This window comes from Lingula anatina, chromosome 2, assembly GCF_051362555.1.
Source record: "Lingula anatina isolate TDL-2025a chromosome 2, LinAna3.0, whole genome shotgun sequence".
NCBI lineage: Eukaryota > Metazoa > Brachiopoda > Lingulata > Lingulida > Lingulidae > Lingula > Lingula anatina.
The window spans coordinates 12,165,797-12,187,164 of NC_141768.1; the positions used below are offsets into that span (position 1 = coordinate 12,165,797).

The 21,368-nt window shown below is 35.4% G+C and overlaps 1 protein-coding gene across 1 annotated transcript; it reads right to left on the bottom strand.

Annotated features, from left to right (window-relative positions):
- Positions 1–142: 142 nt before the first annotated feature.
- On the bottom strand, positions 143–20,743 carry LOC106164358 (ras-related protein Rab-27A). Its single transcript, XM_013542246.3, has 6 exons — positions 20,591–20,743; positions 13,392–13,475; positions 10,673–10,779; positions 10,154–10,239; positions 9,296–9,523; positions 143–3,126 (listed from the first exon to the last, which is right to left on the bottom strand). The coding sequence occupies exons 2-6, from the start codon at positions 13,471–13,473 to the stop codon at positions 2,937–2,939; spliced, it is 693 nt and encodes a 230-aa protein (XP_013397700.1). The 5' UTR covers positions 13,474–13,475; positions 20,591–20,743; the 3' UTR covers positions 143–2,936.
- Between the last annotated feature and the right edge of the window lie 625 nt (positions 20,744–21,368).

Genomic DNA, 21,368 nt, shown 5'->3' on the forward strand with positions numbered 1-21,368 from the left:
GAAAATACATGCAGTCGATGATCGCAACATCGAAGTACCGGAATCGAACCAGAAAATGAAATAGTCACACATCAATTAGGAAGTTCCTTTTTCATTTGACATGTATTTTTTTAAAGTAAGACATAAATCCAGACATACACCCTTAAATTTGCATGTAATTTTTATTGATAACTGAAATACACCTTTGAACAAGAAAAAATAGGTCTCCAGTGTCGTAAGTTAGAAATATGTTTTCACTGTTCCGGGTTAACCTTCGGTGACCGGGTCCCAATAAAATACAAGCAACAGTTAAAGTGCTATTCCACGAGTATCCTTAAGTGTTAAAATATCATTGCGTTCATGAGGAGGCAGCACATCAAACTAAAGGTCCAATAACCCTTTCGGTATGAACCAGGCGGGACATTATCCTAGCTCTCATCTTGTTACCATTCTGCCGTTTTTCGCAGATTTACACGTTCTGTCCCCGTTGAACAATAAAAGTAAACCCAGCCCTGTCAATCGTCAGGAATGCGTTTGCTATATAATATAGGCAATGTCGCAATCACATCGTCCAACGAGCTATTTCTATGTAACGTTAATTGTATGCCGAGCTCTGCTGTATACCACATTCCCTCTTTGACGTATTAACTATCAGTTGTAAGTTTCGCTGAATGGAATTCGTAAATTTACAATACTAAAAAACATTTCTTTAACTTACTTTTTTTTCAAATTTTATAACTTGCCTTTTCAAATATGTGAAATATAAAGTATTCCTAAATTACTAAATGCACATATTACTTAAATTACATCATATTTTAAAGAATATATTAAACACCTACAGTATTTAGCACTTTGTAGGTACATGTATACAGTGTCTGTCATAGGAATGAGGAAGCTTTTTATGCAATATATAGATACGTTACTTTTATAAGCTTTAAATAATTGGCTAGAAACTATAACACCATTACCAAGATATAGACTGTATAGCAACATTAAATTCTGTTAAGATGGAAGATTTGTGTGAAAAAATATGACTGTATATAAGATTTTGAAAAACCTCAACCTAGAAAAGTATATCATATATCAAAATATAACATATAACATTAACAAAACTGGCTTTTAACATGTTTTACATTTCATCTTGATCACTGAAAGGGATTTTCAATTGCACTAATTTTTCAAAGCTCAGCTGTTATTACATGCAATATACCTTGCAAAAATGCTTATTAAATGATTATTTCCCAGCTGCAATTTAAAGGATTTACTATACATACTTATAGAAATACATTCTTATCCGGCTTTTTATGACACCTGAGATTTCAAACTCTTAACTCTCCTTTCCAATTCGAGTTCAATCCAAAGCATTATTTTGCCTCAACAAAGTGAAGTAATTGAGAAAAATCTATAATAAGTCTTTATTGATGCAGAAGAAAACCTGCTCCAATCATTCATGTTGAATAATATGCATACATGCATAAAGAAATAGACCTCAATCCTCAGTAATTACATCCTGTTCTGCTATATTCAGCACAGCCAGGTATTGGAGACATCTTCAACACCTAATTACGCATTATCAAAACTGGGTAACTGCATTGTACATCTCACCATTACTCCTCAATTCTCTACTGGTAAAAAATACCTTTGTCACTACCAGTACATGCTTTAATAACACTCTTTAAATGCTAATCAATTGCGGCAAACAAAAAATGGAAAATATGGAAAAATAATCATCATTCCCACCACATTCTAGTTAATGTTGTGGACCTTTCTGGGTGTTATGTTTGTCATCACATTCAAGTAGCCTAATGATGGTTTAGTTCACTAAGCAGTGTGCTATCCCAGCAGACCATGTGATCACAATATCTAACCTCAAGAAGCATGTCTAATCCTTCAGCAGACCCACATAACCTTAGTGAGCCAGTCTACTCCTTCCACTGTTCTGTCAACTGCCAATATTCTAGTTTTTAGGCATGTTCATTGCCCAAGAAGGGGGGGGGGGGGGGGTCAGACATTGTGATTAAAAGGTCTGCTGAGATCCTGCTGTACAAAGGTCATCTGCCACGAATGACGGTAGACTGAGAATACACCATTAGAAATTAAACACAATCGCACATTATTACAAAAACAGAAAAAAATGCATTTTAACCAGCAGTCTTCAAACATAAAAGATACTTAAATGAAGAAAATACTTAAAAAAGAATAACTTTAAAAAACAAAACATCCAGACACTGATGCATGTATATATACGTAATATCACTTGCTGACAGGAAAAGATCTTTGTGGACAAGGACCCTGTTTACTTCCAGAAGAACCACATGAATGGAAGGGTATTATTTGTAACAAATCCAGTTGTTACACTGACACATAAGGATGTCATAGCCCCACATTCCACATGTATGCAGAGCAATACAGGCCTGTGGCTATATCTGTACCAATGGAATATTTTTAAAGAAAAAAAAAGAAAAGAAATGAAAACATGGAACAGCTAATTTCACACTACTACATGAACCACAACCTGAATATCATAAATATAATTAACATTTAGTAGATTTAATAGATAGGACTAAGAGATGAACACTTTTTTTAATAAAGTAGGATCATGACCTCAAATGGAAATAATTATCTTCCTGGCAAATGGAATACACAATGTACAGTAATAAAACATATTTCAAACTTGTCAAAAATAGTGCTCCTTGTTTCTCAAGCACTTAAATTGATATTGGAATTCTTAGTTAATGTGTTATTTTAATGATTTCCTCCTAGGTGAAGAGGAATGTGCAAAATGTTATGTATAAATAGAATATATGTAAATGTAGGTCTGATTATTTTTTCTTCTTTTATAATGAGCATCTGCAGCTGTCTTCCCCCACAGAAAAAAGGACTTATAAAACAGCTCTCTTTTCATAAAATCCTATTCAGACAGCTGTCTTCTTAATTCCCTGGGTGTTGCCACCTAGTTAACAACTGCATCCACTTTTCCTGTCTGCCTCCTCCAGCTCCACACCTTTCTTTCCATTTTTCCCCATTTTGCCCCCTGCCGTCTTGTCTACACTCTGTTCCATACGCAGCATCACCTTGTCCAGGAGACATTCAATGGCTTTGGTAACATTTTGTGAAGTAGCAGCACTTGTCTCAAAGTATGGAATACTGGAACAAGAGACATTGTAATAATGATGTTCATGGTTGCCATTTGTTCTCACTGATGTACATTAAAATGAAAGAAATTCAATGACTTTGATAATATTCATGGCCATGGCATATGTCAGTCAGCACAGAAAACAGAAACCAAAAATTATCAGTGATTTATACCTGTGGCCAATCATTATTAATATAAACTCCAAGGAATTCTTTCAGTTAGACTGACGTTTTGCAGTGCAAATCTGATCCTGACAACTGTGGCCTACTCTCTGACCACAGGTCTGCTAGTAGTCTGTTACAAAATTATTGTATTGGACCCTGTGGGAACTGAAATGGTCAAGAGGAACATGTTCCTCGTCAGACATACCCTTTGTATTTGTCAGAGTGAGGGGATTTAGGGGGGGGGGGGGGGAGGGGGATTTCACAGGTAGGTGTTGAGTAGTGCATATCAACCAGCTGCCGAGCTGAGTGATTACACCCAACCCAAAAAGTCATCCTTCTCTGCTGCTGAGTCCCTGACATTGGTACAGGTGGGGTAGTTAGAGTAGACATGATTGAGTGACATCCTACAGGGGGCTATTCTTCAATTTTGTCCACTCTTTTAGAGGCCCCTGTGATATGAGAGGTAACTGCTGTGGTCACACTGTGCAACTAGACTGCCTATAGACCTTTTTCATCTTTTCCGGAAATACGAAGTGCGCACGACAGGAACCGCGCGCCACAGGGGTCATGATGGTCCTCTGCTGTTTCCAGCATGGCAATGCTAGGTGTAGATGATATGCAAGGTGTGCATATAAAAAGGTCGTTTGCAGCTTGCACTGCTTTCTGTCAAACTAAAAAGGTGGCTGAAGCACAGAAATGCGTAAACTGTAGGCAAGAAAACAGCTACTTGGACGGAGAATCAATCAATTAAATGTTTTTTCTCAGTTTAAATACGATGCGCTGTACAACTAGACTTCACCTAAGCGTCCGAGCCTTGGCTGCACTTTCAATAGTGATGACAAACTAAAGCTTCAGAGTTCTTTTAAATGCCTCCGATAATAAAGATATGCGAAAGAGGCTCGTTATTTTATATATATATTAAATCAAAACAGCCAGTAGACTCGTACACAGCTTTCAAGAGTGTGGACAGGTGCGTAGGCCTACGTCTTCACAATATTACATGTATATATGCAAGCTGTGGCGATATCACCTCATTTACCGGCAGAATCAATTCATTGCGATTTTTATGTCTTGTTTGAAGGGTGTCTTAAGAGATTTTTGAAATGATAAAATGAAAAGATTCCCTGCATTGTTTGACTCGTACCTAAAAGTGACACGCAGATTGTTCGTCGGTGAACTGATTAAATCGTTTGGTACCTGATAAGGCTTATCAGGTGTTACTTGTTCAATTGTTCAGTTAGGGGGCGGCCACAACTACGACCTTTCCTCTGTAATTAAAACCTTCTAATTTATAAGTGTTAAACAGGTGAGACAGGAATTCTCGAATCTTTCCCAGACGATAATTAAAGTTTACCGTGTCTTACTCTAGTATATGCACAAAATTTACGACAGGTAAAAAATGTCAGACTTTCGGTCTGACAAGTATGAACATTTTCTCAAACTGAAACAAAACCGTCAGGCAAAAACAAAATTATAGCAACAGACCAAATTATTTGATTTTTAAATGTTTTCATGCGTATTTTCATCGTTTTCAATCAAAGACAATAAAATCATTCAAATAAAGTGTTTTCCACACATTTCATGCTTTTTAACTATCTAAGACAGAGTTAAATATACGTAGGCCTACTTTAATACTAAGCATATTTGCATTACTTTAAAAATACTGTACGTTAATTGTTTTATTATTTTTATTATCCATTTTGTCTTTACCATACATTATGCACGTGTAGCTTACAGAAAGGCTTCTCTGCATTAAGAATATATGCCCATTGAATTTTCCAATTCTCTTGTCATTGAGTTCAGAAATAAATAACTTTTTATTTTGCCGGTAACGCGTTCAACAAGGGCCGATGTACGTTATTCTTCGTATGTCTCTGTTGATCTTGATAATATGAGCCCCATTTGTACAAATCAGTAATACGTACAGGGTGTACGGGACTGGATACATAATGATAAAAATTTTATTAACGTCTCACGTTAAAAAAAAAAAATAGAACCCACCCTACTAAGGGTTATTAGAGACTAAAACCTGTGTTAGGCCTACATTTAAAATGATCACTTGTCAATAAAACACACACAAAAAGGATATTACATACAAAACTTTTCAAACCTTCTCTTTGTTGTTACACAAAAAGTCGTGAAAGTTCTTGAATTTTTTGTAAGTAGAATCCCCGTGTAAAACCTCACAGCTTTTACTTTCTTTTTCCATAATCTCATACTTAAAGTCTTTTCTTTCTTTTTAGGCCCCTATTCTTCAATTTTTTCTTCAGAACTTTGTTTTTATCGCATTGTTTACCCCCGAGTTCTAGTTCGTTATATCCGTTGATTAACTAAGCATTTCTGTTTTTATTAAAGCACCGTTGATCTCCTAATATTATAATTTTTCTTCCCGCCTTCGAAATGTTCAGCGCAAACGCGGTGCCCTGCTTTTGATCCAAACCTGCTATATTTTCCTTTCTTTCTACCATATTTTTCATTCTAACGGGTTTGTTGGGAACTTATTATACCTCATGTGTCAATCTCGCTTACTGTTATTGTAGCAGCGGGACAAAAAGCACGTAAACTCAGCCATGGTTTTTAGCACCGCTGTAAGTGTTTCGACATAGCAGGGCTCCCGTACCCACAATGCAATTTCCATTTCCGGAAAAGATGAAAAAGGTCTATATCTGGTGTCACTGTGTGACAACATAATTACCCTACCTTCCACCATTGTATAGCCTAAACACAGCATGTAAAATAATGGGTACACTTTTTATATAGGATTAGAAGACTGAACTTGAAAGAGAAAAAATTTGAACACTAATGACTGCCTTCTAGACTCCAAATTAATTTCAAATAAAAAATACTGTGACTATATTCATTATTTTTTACTACTAATGTTACAAGTTATTCAAAACTCAGCTGCAAGACTGGTTGTCAAATTAAGTACAATAGTACACACCATATCACTCCCATTCTGAAAGAATTACACTGGCTGCCTGTGAAGCAGAGGATTGATTTTAAAGTACTTTGTATTATTTTTAAGGCGATCCATTCATAAGGACCATTATATTTATCTGATCTTATCTGTTTTAACTTACCACGGCGGTCCACACGTTTTAATACTGAGAATGATTTTATTTTAGAACATTCTGTTTTAGAGAAGGGGTGCCTCAAAAGTTATGGAGATTGTGCTTTTATAATCTACGACCCAAAAGTGTGGAATGGTCTACCAAATTTTATTAGAAAAACAGAAGACTTTGACAATTTTAAATCTCTTTTAAAGACACACATTTTTAATTCTGTCTATATCTCTTAGATTTTTTTAAAAAATATATGTATATGTATTTTAATAAGATGATTTTTAGTAGTGTAAATTTTAAATGGTTTCCAATGAGAGTTTATGATTAAAATATTGTAGTCATTTTAATGATTTTAGTATATTAGCCATTATTGTAAGGCGCCTTGAGATAGAATGTAAGGCGGCATATAAGAATCTTATTATTATTAATGTTTAGAAGTGAGGTTTCAACTCTGTCACAAAGTCTTATAAACACACTCCCTTCCCCAATCATCACTTTTGTCACCAGAAAAATAGAAAACAGGGATGAGATATATATACTACTGCATTACACTGACAGACATGTAAAAACATCCTTCCTGAATCCCATGGTGACCAAATGGTCAAACCACAAAATACCCACAGAAGGATGAAAAAAAGATACAACCAGATTACAGTACCCTCCTTTTTTCTTTCTTTCTTTCTTTCTTTTCTTTTTTTTTTTTTTTTGGGGGGGGGGGGAGGGGAGAGAAGATGTATGAACACTCTATATCATAATGAATTGTTTATCATACTTCCTTCAGCATTTTCAGATATAAGCAACTGATGGTGCTACATATCTCCAACATGTATGATGGATGGCTGTCAGGAGCAATTTTCTTTGTTTAAGAGCAGGCTCAAGCCTGTATTATAAAAAATTCTAGGATGAGATGGCTGATCCTTTGGATGGACATTTACCATTGCAAATACATGTGCTGGTATGATACTGCATGTGCAATAAAGAAAACCCATTTGGCTTACATGTTTTGTTTCACCTTCCATACAAAAAGATGTATATCAATTGCTTTCCTCAGTCTTGAATATCATGATTTACTAAAAACAGTTCTTGTCTGAAGACACAGGTGCTCTCTCTATTCTTGAGCTTATATTGCCAGTGATCTCATCTGCTGGCTTGTCATGAAGTAAGTGAGTTCTTGTGTTCAGTTTTCCAGACTGACATTTATCTAAGCATGCTACAACGGAATAACTCCCTGCAGACATTTAGCTCAATACCAATGAAAGATATGTACTAGTAGCTGTATCTGTTTACTTCATACATTGTACCTGCACATGTTGGTGAAATCATCAGTTTTTATACAAAGTAGAATACACAAAAATATCCAATTAAAAACACAAGGAAATAGCAAAATCAAAGAATCACAAAAACTTCCAAATTTCCTGTGTGTAATACCTCATTGTGAGACACTACTATCTAAAGGGCTGAGATTTAAGGGGGAGGGGGGTCCTTGGTGATCTGACATAACTGAAAACTACTGTCATGCCTATATGTTTTCAATGATGGCAAAACAGAAGTAGTCACTTTACCTCTTGTTTTTCTAAAGATGCAGAAAAATTAGAAATCAGAAAGAGTATGGTCACGGTAAAAGACGAGATTAAAAACCTAGGAGTAATTTTTGATAATAAGTGCGATATGGCCGCTGACATCAGTAAAAAATGCAGAGCTGCTTTCTATGGTCTTAAAAAAATCTCCAAACTATCCCATATCCTTGACAAAGGTCAAATGGAGAGGCTTGTCCATGCCTTCTTAACTTCACATCTTGACTACGGAAACAGTCTACTGTATGGTCTTCCTACCTACCAAATTGAAAAACTGCAATTTGTCCAAAATGCTACAGCACGACTACTGACCAAAACCCCTCTCAGATCAAACACCTATTTTATTCAAACTACATTGGCTTTACGTATGACAGAGAACTGATTTTAAGTTACTGCTGTTTGTTTTTAAATTCACCAGAGGTGAATGCCCTTCATATTTTTCTTATTTGCACAGTATTTCAACTAAAATTTAATACTTGAAACTATACATTTTATCAGAAAAACGTTTTATTGTTTCAGACCATTACTATTATTAATTATTTTAATTATTTTCTTTACCTTAGCTTTTATTATTTACATAATTACTTGTAATTCTGATAATTTTATTTGTAAACAGCACCGAGACTGTAGTGTAGAGCGGTTTTTAAGAAATAAATAATATTATTATGTCGTGCACCAACTAATTGATCATTTTATGACGTGTGTACGCATAGTCTGATGAGATATTTATAGGGGAAAACACAATGGCAATGCAAATGAGGAACGTCAAGCCAGTGCTATGTGCGCAAATATGCAAATCAATCCCTGCTTGTCTATCGGAAGCGGCTTCTCACCCTGTTCATGCACAACGAGGAGTTAATTACCGCTTATTGTAAGTTGACGTAATTACATAATTTTTTATCTGCTGGTACTGTCCCTTTTTCTAGGCTGAGGCAGGTCATATCTCCTGAACTTGTTGGGGTGGAACAGGGGTTGGAAGAAGTTGGAGTGGGCCGGGGGTTGGGCTTTGAGGGGTTTGGTGGAGTTGTGGGTAGGAAGGGGTCTGGGGCAGGTTAAATACGATAAAATATGATTATAAATTTATGAATATGTATTTTTGGGAGACATATAGGCACGCCTGTATACTGATAAAACCAAATCATATAAGAAAACACAGGTTCTTATATTATGTTAACATATATAAAATATGTGCTCATTACTGCAAGACTGAAAAACACAGTTCAGTCATCTTTAAAAAAAAAAGATGCAAAATTTGTTTTTACAAATACAAAAATAAAACAATTAAAAAACAAATAAATAATACAACATTTATAAATAAATAAACATGATGGGTTGCTGTGCTGAGTAAGACAAACATAACCCACAAACTTAAAAACCTACCCATATTTTTCAGCAATTGCCTTAGCTTTCTCCTCTGGTACAACTCTCAGATCTTCCAGATCAGCTTTGTTGCCACAGAGGACAATGTCTGGGTTCTCACAATAAGCGTGTGTCTGCAGCTGTGCCATCCAGTTACGAATATTCAGGAAAGACTGTTCACTGGTCAGATCAAACAGCAGGATAAAACCCATGGCATCTCGAAAGAAAGCAGTCGTTAAACTACGGAATCTGGAAGTAAATTTAAATTACTTGAAAGTAATGGCATCCAAATTGCCAATCCTATGCTATGCTGATTAATGGTACCTTTAAAAGTTGTCCATCATAGTTGGTAAATTTCATAAGATGACTACATGTACACTGTAAGTTCAGGCCTACCCAACTACCAGATTTGGCACCGCATGATCTTGAATTCACCGGTAGATTGGACCACACTACCCGTTTTCCAGGTGTGCATCAGTATGCATTTCACAGTATCATACCCCGGCACAAATTTTGAGATGAGATGCATTACCTTCCAACCCCACTGAGAATCATCACTATCACATCGCGTACTAGGCAAGAGCGGTGCAGCGCCTGATACTTCGAAGCGCGTACTGATACACACCTTGAAAACGGGTAGTGTGGTCCGATCTACCGGTGAATTCAAGATTATGCGGTGTCCAGTCTGGTAGTTGGGTAGGCCTGAAGTTGCATGGTGCTGCTACATGTGACACAGTGACATTTGCTGGTCTGTGAAATGTATGGCAGCCTGTCCTGGGCTTATTTGTCATCTGTGCCATCTACTTTTCTTTATCCCTGTCCTGCTGTGTCTTATAACTGCAGATAAAATCTGCACACTGTGCCATCTATTGCTCTTACCTTTCCTGTCCTGCTGTGTCCCATAACTGCAGGTGTACTCTTTGACTTCTACCCACAGTGCCATCTACTGTTGGGCTACGGTGTACCTAATAAAAATGTAATTCAGTGTCAGTGCTAGTTTACAGGACTTCAATGTCTTATTTCTTTTGTATTCTACATTTAATATCATACATCCCCACATACTAACAGGTTATAAAAATATTGCGGTGCACTGGTATACTGAATAATGGCAGACTAAAAAAAGTCAAATATGAACTGAATTGCTTCATGTAAAATGAATTAAATACTTTACACATCCTCTACTGAGAGTGCACATTATATAAATGACTCAGTGTTTACAGTTTTTAATAATCTAATTTTGCCTCACCACTGAAACTTTAATAAATAATTGACCTCTATTTCTAAAGCTATCACAAATGGATTCCAAGTAAAATGATTAAGTTGAGAGCATTTCTCATATGACAATGACTAACAAAAAAGTCTCTCTCCAGAGTGAGATAACATTCTCCTATCACTCACCACTCTCTTTTCCCGGAAATCAATACCAACTGTCGAGATGAATTTACCAGTAAATTTTCCGTCTGTGTATTGGTACAGGAAGCTGGTTTTCCCCACACCAGAATCACCTGGAAAATGAGAGGTGATAAAAGCAAATTCACACAAAGTTGTAAGATATACTTGACATATGATTCGTTTTTTTTGGGGGGGAAACAAAAACAACAGAAGTGCATAGCATCTGACTTTAGTAATTGTTATAAATGCACAAAAACAACAGCATTGTCATAACAGGAGCATAAAAATTATACATTTTCAAAATATGTAATAGAAGGTGTCCCTATGACCAACGACCATGGCTTCAATAGAAATTGTTGTGTGATGGAAATAGTTGTGTGGTGATAACAGCAAATCTTTGTAATGGGTTAGACTACTAGTGGTAATTTATAGGGTTTTAAAGGTAACATAAAGGAAAATCAATTCCCATAACTGCAAGAATGGAAAAATGTAATTCTCTCAGCTTGCCAGAAAGGTGGCAAAATTCTAATGGAACAATGATGTGTAGAAAATCATACATCACAGTGGGTCATGAAAAATAGCATATAAATGTATAAACATTTATTCACAGATTAAATGTCAAAGTTGAAGTGCCATCTATAGAATCACTATACCATTCTGGCATCAGTGACTCAGCAGAATGGGTTTTTTATATACATTCTGAATACCAATCATTAATCCACAGAAAATCCTTTTTGACACGCGTTCTAAAAATGTATATATTCAAGCCAATGAATGTTGCAAATGCAATACACCATGTACGTTAATTGATATGGATCACAGTATTCTTCCCTTGATATCATAAAAAAATAAAGCTTTGTTAAATGATTGATCTGGACAATTGTTGAAACAGCACAGTATATTTATCAATAATGGTTTAGCAACCATCAAGTTATCTAGGTAAAGCTTTGCCTACAAACACCAGTCAGACCAGTAAACTGAGACTAGTAGCACATAAACCATATACATATCACCATAAAATCATTATATATTCCAGATCACAGTTCAAAAAGGTTTGCAACATTTTGAAAAAGGCCAGTGAATTGTTTCAGTGGAATATATAGGATTCCCAGTGTCAGCAAGAAAATAAGCTTAGAAAAGGTTCGGATCCGATAGAACCTGGGACAAAAATGCCCTTGGCTTGCAAATGACCAGAAGATTTTATCTGCAACCTATTAACCTTCTTGGCTGTGTTGAAGGTAAAGAGATTCTGAGATTAACCCAAGATTGACCTTATCTTAAATAACAATTTACTCATTGCTGAAGAGAAGTTCCATATCTTAACAATATTAACTATCAACAATGAAAAAAATATGAGTGATATATCACTTTGACAATGAAATATTTTGTAATTTTTGTAGCAGATGATTGGTGATGTAAATGAGTAAATTTGGAGATCTTCCAGTAGGTAAATCTGCCGAAACCCATAGTCAAGACTCAATTTCCAGTATTGCAATGCAATATATATATTTTTTTAAACTGTCAAAAAACAAGCCTGCATTAACCTAACCTAGCCTCCCCAAACCAACAACGTAATTAGAGGGAGTTCAATATTCTATGCTGCAAATGTAATCAGAATAACTATCATCACAGTTAATGCCAGCCACTTTCACTCAAGGACAACAAATAATGTTGACTACTTTATCACTTCAAAATGTTGATACTGTGACTTGCTTCATAAGTTGAGGTAATCAAATAACAGATTAGGAATAATAATAGCATATTGTTCTTATAGAAATGAGACACTACTAGGCTTGTGATTGGTTTCTGGTTTCATTTTCAGTCTTTATTGAAAGCACCAGCATCAATAAATATTGCATTTGTGACAGCACTGTCTACAAGTTCCACTGTTAATACAAGTGGCTGGAATGTGATCCATGCCCATTAGCTGTGCCTACGAGCACACCACATCAGTCTCATAATATCCCTAAGGAGGACACTTAGCTTTTACCATGCATTAAATAATTCAACATTCATGATTTTTTTATTCAATTTTTTCAGTTAAAATTTTTACCTTTCTCAATTTCATTATATATATATATATATATATATATATATATATATATATATATATATATATATATATATATATATATATATATATATATATATATATATATAATTTTCAATAACTGTTCTGGATGTGAAATCAAGACAAACCCCAGTTGCATCCATAAAATATTAAGAATTATCTTATGATTGTTCTAAATTGGCAGTGAAATAGCATACAGCACCTACTGCATGCATAATTCTTCAGCCTTAAGTCTGCACTGTGTCATTTATATACATATCAAACATTATAATCTCACACAATCTGTATAATGTTTCTATTGGCCCATACTGGCTTACATGCAGTATGAAATGGTCTGTGGCAGCTGACACTGTACTGTATTTATATATGTCCATCTGTTGTATGTTTGTGTACCTTTTATATAAGGATTGTAAAATAATAGATGACATATAATAGGTATCAAATACACAAGCCCAGATTTTGCCTTTCACATGGACACCAACATAGGGAACATGCGCATGCATGCACGCACACACACATACACACACACACTAAGATGAGCAATTTAATTAAGAACTGCTCATTTTAATAAGTTGCTACCTTGTATTTTAATAGTATACTGATAAAAAATAAATAAAAAAAATTGTACACTACTCCAAGTACTAAGTTACTTACCTAATGCCAGAAACTTGAGCAAAAAATCATATTCTGCTGAGCTGCTGTGTCCATTTGTTAACCCAGCAATGTTGTCACCCATATCTATAAATATACAATTGAAAAACTGATTTAAGAGACAGTGCAGTACAATAGCTCAGTGCGGGTATCAAGCACTTGCATGTGCAACTTTCCCCATTACAAATTACCCCAGTGCCTTGGTCTGCCCCCCTCTCTACCTGCTTTGGAAGAAGTGACTGATAGCTAGAGATATGTGCACGCACTATTAAAGCTGCAGCAATTACTGTGATGGAGGAAATTGCCTACTTTAATCACCAAGTCTGTAGATTAATAAATTACACCTAGGATTGTAATGGCTAAATAGGTCAAACATGATATGTTCAGTTCAAACAGCACAATAAGGACAATATATTGTACATATATAATGTGATATGGTGTGTATCCACGTGTGCACATTATACTGAATGAATATACCTCATAATAACAAGAACGATACTAACAATACTTGTGAGCATTATAGAAACATGACATTTTTGTTATCAAATACTACTGTATGAATATGTTTGCTAACATTTATAACATGGATTTGTTTTAAACAATTTTGATTCAAATGCAAAAGAACTAAATTCAATACAGCATCCATGACCAAAATGATAACAATCTATTCATTACTACTTACTAGTATGTGAAAAGTAACCATACTGGTAGTAACCAAAAATATGATACTACTTGTATGTAGATGATTGTGCTTAATAATAAGAAACATGATGATAAGTGCATGGTGGAAACCCTTTTTAAAAGAACATAATATCTGCAAACAATATTACAATCACAGTAAAATCAACAGATGTTTTGCTCTTCTACGATATTCACCACATATTGATCATAAGATTTACTGTAACTATAATACTTGGCAATAGTTGACACAGTTAGGGATCATTCCAGAGTATTTTAGAGAAGATAAATAAAAGCAGAAACAATCTTCTAAGTGAAGTCATAACTTAAAAGCATCTTTATGACCAATCTATGCTAGAAAACTCAACTGTCTGATCCTATTTATACAAAACTCTAATGTGACAGCAGTTGACATATTCTACTCTGTTGTTGTTATAGAATACGGTATATTGCTCTCCTTGATAAGAAAATGTCATACAGTGGCCAATTTTAAAATACAATTCTGGATAGTCATAATGAGTTTAGCTTTTTTGTCATCTCCAACATTAACACTTTAAATATTGTGGAATGTCCTGTTAAATTATTTGTTTAAACTCTGTTTTCATACCTCTCATATTACAATAATCAAATGGCCTCGTCTTACAGAAGAGACCTGCCCCAAGATGTTGGAAATCCAATCTTTCTTATAATGCTGTAATATTATTAGCACCAAGATTTATTTCTTGCTTTCTTCAAAAACAAGCAAACAAACAAACAAACAACACTACTTTTGCTGATCTCTCAACCAATGAAGCCCATTAGAGTTCTTTTAAAATTCTGAACTCAATACAGGTATAGAGGAGGGGTGGGGGTGGGGGGATAAGGGGGAGCTAACTGCCAGGGCACTGACTGCAGTAACACCTGGTAGCTGATGTATTTTAACAGTCATCAGAAATAAGGTTATCTACCATGAGGGAAGAAAACTTAACTAGACAGCAAAGCTGACAAATATACAGACAACATATAGGAAACAAGGCAGCAAAGCTGACAAATGTTCAGACATTCAGACGCAGAAAGGAGTGCACCAAATAATGGTTTGTTCAATTTTGATGCACTATTATGTAATGCTTTAAAACAGCATAATCATTCTCACCCTCTCACATTATGTACTACAGTTAACATAGACATTGAAAAACTAGCAAGTAATTGGGTTTGAACGGCTATAAAAGCCACTGAAAATGCTAATGTGTGAAATGAAATATTCAAACAAACAAACAAAAAAAAAAAACAGAATAGTTACCGTAAATGTAAACTGATCATGCAGATTTTTGAAAGCAACCTGCTTCTTTGCCAAATAAAGCTAAACAGTAAATTTGATGTAAAACAAAAATACTGTTCAGCTGTTACATGGAGAACGTCACCAAATTTATGCAAAAAACTAGAATAATTACCGTAAATGTAAACTGATTGAGCCGATTTTTTGAAAGCAACCTGTTTCTTTGCCAAACAAACCAAGACAGTAAATTTAAAGTAAAAGAAAAATGTGATCTGATAGTTATGGGGCGAACGTCACCAAAATTGTACAAAAAAAAAAAACAAAAAAAAAAAAAAAAACAGAATAATTACCATAAATGTCAACAGATTAGGCCAATTTTCCAAAGTAACCTGCTTCTTTACCAAACAAAGGAACTCGGTCAAATTAAAGTAAAACATAAATACGATGAGGCGAAAGTCATGTGTGGGACAGCGACAGCACCAGCGACAGCGATGACATGGACAGACCGATCAAAATATATACAGACACTTAAGGTCGGTGATAGGGTTAAATACGCTTAAAATCGTGTTTTTGAGTTTTTTGTGTGTTTATATTAATCAAAAAAGTATCTAACGTTGGATGTAATAATTTTTATGAATTTGCATCGCAAAATGCGTCTTTTGATGAGTTTTTCAACCGGCACGCGCCCCAGTCAGGCTGACAACTAAGCCACGCCTCTGTTACTAAGGGCCGTTGCCATGAGGGGGTCGGAGCACAGTTAATGAGTTATAAGCCGATTACGTGTGCGGTAATAGGTCATAAGTCTTACATCAGCTTAGCAGCGAAGAAGTCTAGCTAGTACACTATGGGGAAGAGAAAAGTTCGTGTTAAAAGTCCCTTTCCAGAGGAAAGAAGGAAAATTTTGAGAGTAAGGCCTATGCGTGGCGGTTGGGGAAAACCGGCCCTATTTGTTCAGTCGGATGACTGATTTCTGTATACCTAATAAATGGGTGAAAGAGTTAATCGAAACGTCTAAATTAATTGACAAATGAAAGAAAAATCGATAAAAACATAAATAAAAAAAGCTAAAAAAGGATACTTTTAGCCTAGCCTTTAATTTTTGCGATATATATCGTCGAGCGTATCTGTGACACGTTACGAAACCGGAAATGATTGTTGGTCGCCGTTTGCAAAAGGTAAATCTAATGTTGACAAAATAAAATTTTATTCTCCAAGATATGATATCATGGAGCTTGAGAGACACGCGAAAAATTGTGATTTGAATGGCCAAACAAGAGAAATCCAAGCAAAGGTTGACAGCATGATTAAAACAATAAAAATAAAAACGCATGTTAGCGGCTTTGCATTTTGCGATATTTGGAGAAAAACAATTTCAAAATCACTGATCAAGCGGGAAGAAAGAGTTCAAGTGTCCAAAAATGAAAATCACAAAAAGACCCCGAGAATAGTCAAGGCTAGCAGGTAAAAAGCAAATAGGGTCTAAGTGTCATGTGTGTAAAAATAAAATATTTATTCAAAAGCCTTCTCTCAGCCACTTTTACCGCTGAATCTTGTGCAGCTGAGCGTCTCCCCTTTATCTTAGCTGGCATTTTGAGCGAGACGGCTCTGAAGTAATCACTGGATTTTTCCGTTGATCTGACGACTACCAAGTGCCGTGCAAAATAATCCTGCAGCGTTACCCGTCAAAAAACTCGTATCAACACAAGTGACGGACACTTGCTCTCGACACAGTTTTATCTGATCACTTTGCCGATAACAAAGAAGGAATCTCTCAGGTAAAATTACTCGATTGCCGAGGAAGAGCCATTGAAACGTTCAAATGCAACTTCACACCTCTTAATTGCGGTTAAACGTAATCGCCTTTGTTAGCGCTTCCTTCTACATATCCTTGACACCCTACTGGGCATCACAAGGCTAGGGCCCTCTCCAGAGCTGTCAATCAAAATGGCGGCACGCTTACATGCCTAACGAGTGGTCGGAAAATGTAACAAAAGCACGATTTTCTGCCCCTTCAAAGCACCCAAACAAAATATTTTTAGATGACAATAAGCAATGGTTCCAGCTGATCGTATAACCGATAACAGGTAAATTTGCCAGCTAAGCATTTGACTAATAAGCCCTGTTAACCAACCTGTGAACGTTTTTGGCTGTTTTAACAGCTTTCTATATTGACGAGATAAGTGAATCGCTGCCAAGTATATCTCACTATCTGAGCAACCGATCGTTACAAAAGTTGCACCTATTGTTGTTAGGAATGTGGACTACAGCATGATATCAGGGGTTTAAGAGAAATTTGTTTGTTTGAAAGATATCGCCTTTTGAAGTGAATAAGCCATTGAAATATGGGGTAATTTAACGTAAAAGATGATAAAATCAAAAGTAAATAGTTTAAGACAATTCCCTGGTACCGCGCTGAAGTGCTTTCACCCAGCTTTATGAGGCCTTTTGAATCACTTGAATAGCTGTCTTGGTTATAGAGAAAATCCCAATACCGAAAACGGCATTTTTCCCCTCAAATTGGCGCCAGAGCGTCATCCGTTGGACACTGTACTTAATCCCCGTCTTTAATTGGCCTTTTGGGAAGTTTGTTTTAATTTTTTATAAAAACTTATAAGCCCAGGGCTTTGTTTCTATGACTTTGGTCCTTTTACTATCACCGGCCTTAATGTCTGTATATATAAAAATTCTTACTAATGAGAAAATCTTGCTTTGACCAGAAAAATTACAACACATTTCTGCATATCTCAACATATTAAGCATATTAATACATAATCCTTGTTATCTATTGGGGTATCTATGGTATACCTGAACCCTTCCAAAAGTGAAAACTGAAATGAAATCTACCATAAAAAGTGACCACAACCTGCGTGCTTATTTATAACTGGCAACAATCTGCCTTCTACAGGCACTGTATGTTTCCTTACCTAAGATAGAAATATACTCCAAGCAGTGGCTGCTTCTCCTGCGGTTGAGACTCTTAGACACATCACACCAGGGACACACTGCATTGGTGTGCTCTGACATTTCAATCACCAAAGCCACTTAGCTGACTGCAGGTGGGATCTATTTGTACTTTGTGAATTACAATACCTTGCTTAGGCTTTCACAATCTTATTCCCAAGTTAATGATTACAATATTTCTTTTGTACATGAATCTACCCATAATGTATGCATCCTCCTCCTTTTTTAATAATTTTCCTGGTCTAACACTAGGCTGTTGACCATTTCACATGTACATCTGTTTCTATTGTAAACAAGAAAACTGCCAAAGTGGTCTTGGCTGGTCCTCCAAAGACAAATTACCAATAATGAGTTCAGAACATCATGTGTTTTCTGTAGATATCATGTGTGATTGCTACAAATACTCTCCAAAGACATGACAATATATTCATATGTGTAGAAATTTATATTGTCTCACTTACATCTCACCAAGCAAAGTAAGGTATACCTACTCACCTGCAACAAGCCATTTGCTACAATACAGTGGAGTAAACGCTTGCATGTATATGAAAAAAGAATTAATCAATCCAAAAGTCTTGTGCCGAATGATGAGTTGCTTTACAATCACTCTTAAAGCAGGAAACGGCAGCCACATAGATTTTCTTTACTGCTTATGAATTGCATGTCGCCTTATTCAAACTAGCATGATGGGATGCTTAGAATTCCCCGACCTTTGCTTTTATTGCCAGTATGAATTATGTGATAACCATAGCATATCATATCATATCATCCTGGGAATAATTGATCCATATGACATGGATGCATTTCAAATATATATTGTAATATGTGCTGTTTTAATATTCAGGCACATATATATATCCTATATATCTATACCACTTGATGCACAATTTATAAATAGTAATTAAACCACAACCTCAGACTTGTGGCTCATTTCCACCATATCATTATCATAACAAAGACACTTGCCGTTTTTGCTGTTTGCAAATTAAAAAAAAAAAAAAAAAAAAGAAAAAATATTACTGTTGAGCATATAGGGCAAGACTCAAGGAATGGTCATTAAGCCAATATGACAATAACCGACATAAACAATATTCCATCTATGAGAATACTTTTAGGGCATCAGGACAATAAGCATACCAAACCTGTTATTGTTCTTTGCACATCATTTCCACTTTTATACAAGTTAATCTACTGACCAGTCATTTGTGAAATTACAACCTTTCTATAAGCAACATGAATTCCATTTCCCTATTAGATTGACTCAGCTTGTGTGTTTGTGTGAGTTTCCAAATGGTACTAGAGTTAAGCTCTGGCTGGCTAGATTAAATATCTAAAATAGAACAGCATGCAGCAAAGCATGAGCTAGCACAATCTCACACCTACAGACCTGCTACTTCTTAACACCAAAATTGGCATGTACACATGCTGTACTACTGCACTTACTGTATTATGGAAGTATATAAATACTAAAATACAACAATATGTCCATCGTGGTATGTGTATCTGTCAGAGTATCAATGCATTAACAGTGATAAGCTGCCAGGAGTTTTAACATGCATCCTGTTCTTATACTTTAAATATTGCATGTAAACATCTAAACATACCCTAAGTACTGTACTGTACACACATATAGCACCTGCAAATACTATATAGTATGGTTAATTTGATATTATTTTTAAGACCAACAAGTTATCATCTTTTCAGAAAACACACTTATCATTCCATCCTTAAATGTACAGACTTTACAATATTACATAGCTGATTATAAGGGCCAGTAACTATATAAGTATTCAAATTTATGTATACATACGTAAATGTCTACTGCTAGTTGCAGTGCTGATGCCATTTGCCAACAAAATATACTTGTGATGTCAAAATATAATCTTATGCAATATCATTAACAACAGTTTAAAGCTTTTTAATTCATTAATTCATTTGCAATTCTAAAAAGTTTACTTTACATTACAGTTATTACGCGTACTTAATTAACCCTCCTAAACGTAACATCGAAAGCCCTGACCTGGTTATTGTTACTGTGCAGGGCACTGCTCACTGAAGGCTATGATACAAGATATATGACAAGTTAGTGGTAAACCACAATTAAATCCCGACTACATGTGTTTTATAGTATTTGTTATCACTAACCTCGCAGAATGTGAGTGACTGATGAACTGTCAAGTCTACTGTATTATGATATCGTTATATCAAGGAAGTAAAACACTTCTTGGACGATTACAACAAGGGCGTGGAAATTTAAACAAAACTAATGACGTGCATAGTCAAAATACATTCTGCAGTATATACCTACTCCTGTTAACCCTCTCGTTCTCCCCCAACAGTGCAAACTCACATACGGTACCACAGTTATCTAAATATCACTTCAGTTTGCATGTATGTCCCGCAAACTTTTCAGCAACAGGTGTGCAAACAATTTTCCTCCAAAAGAGAAGAGTTGAATGCGTTGCTCCAAGACAATCCCAATCCTCTGCCCTTTGATATAATATAGATACTAGTAAATTTTTGTTTAAGGGTATTGTGACCTTTTATTATTCTTCAGATATCTAACATGAGATTTTTCTTGCACCTAAGTATTTAATTATTCAATAATGCTAATTTAAATCAATAAAAAGTCCTTCAAAAATGTAAAATATTGGAGTTTATATTTCTCGTTGCATTGTATAAGCAACTCAAAACCTTTATCGTCAGTTTAACACCTGTCTACTTTGAGGTGAGATAGCAATCGATATGGGGTCGCACGAGTTAAAAAAAACGGCCTACTATATGCACTATAGTTTAATGTTTATATGCACCCAGAAACTCACATGAATTCACGCACTAAGCAGAAAGCAAAACTTATTTTACAAGCCCAGAATATACATAAGATATATACAATCAGCGTAACAAAAACAAATTCATAATTATACTCAAGTTGGTCGCTTTAATATGGCCTTAACATATGTCAATAAAACGGTAGCATAATGGTAGCATTATACATTTCTCTTAGGCCCGAGAAAATTGAATAACTTGGTTAACCACATTTTGTAAAACAGGGTAGGGGCCTACATGAAGATAGACAAAATGTATTT

Bases quoted from the DNA above. Each gene is read 5' to 3' on its own strand.
- LOC106164358 (XM_013542246.3), bottom strand. From the start codon at position 13,473: ATGGGTGACAACATTGCTGGGTTAACAAATGGACACAGCAGCTCAGCA. The intron at 10,240-10,672 runs GTGAGTGATAGG...CATTTTTATTAG, and splicing joins ATTTCCGGGAAAAGAGAGTG to GTACACCGTAGCCCAACAGT. The intron at 9,524-10,153 runs GTAAGAGCAATA...ATTTACTTCCAG, and splicing joins GACACAGCAGGACAGGAAAG to ATTCCGTAGTTTAACGACTG.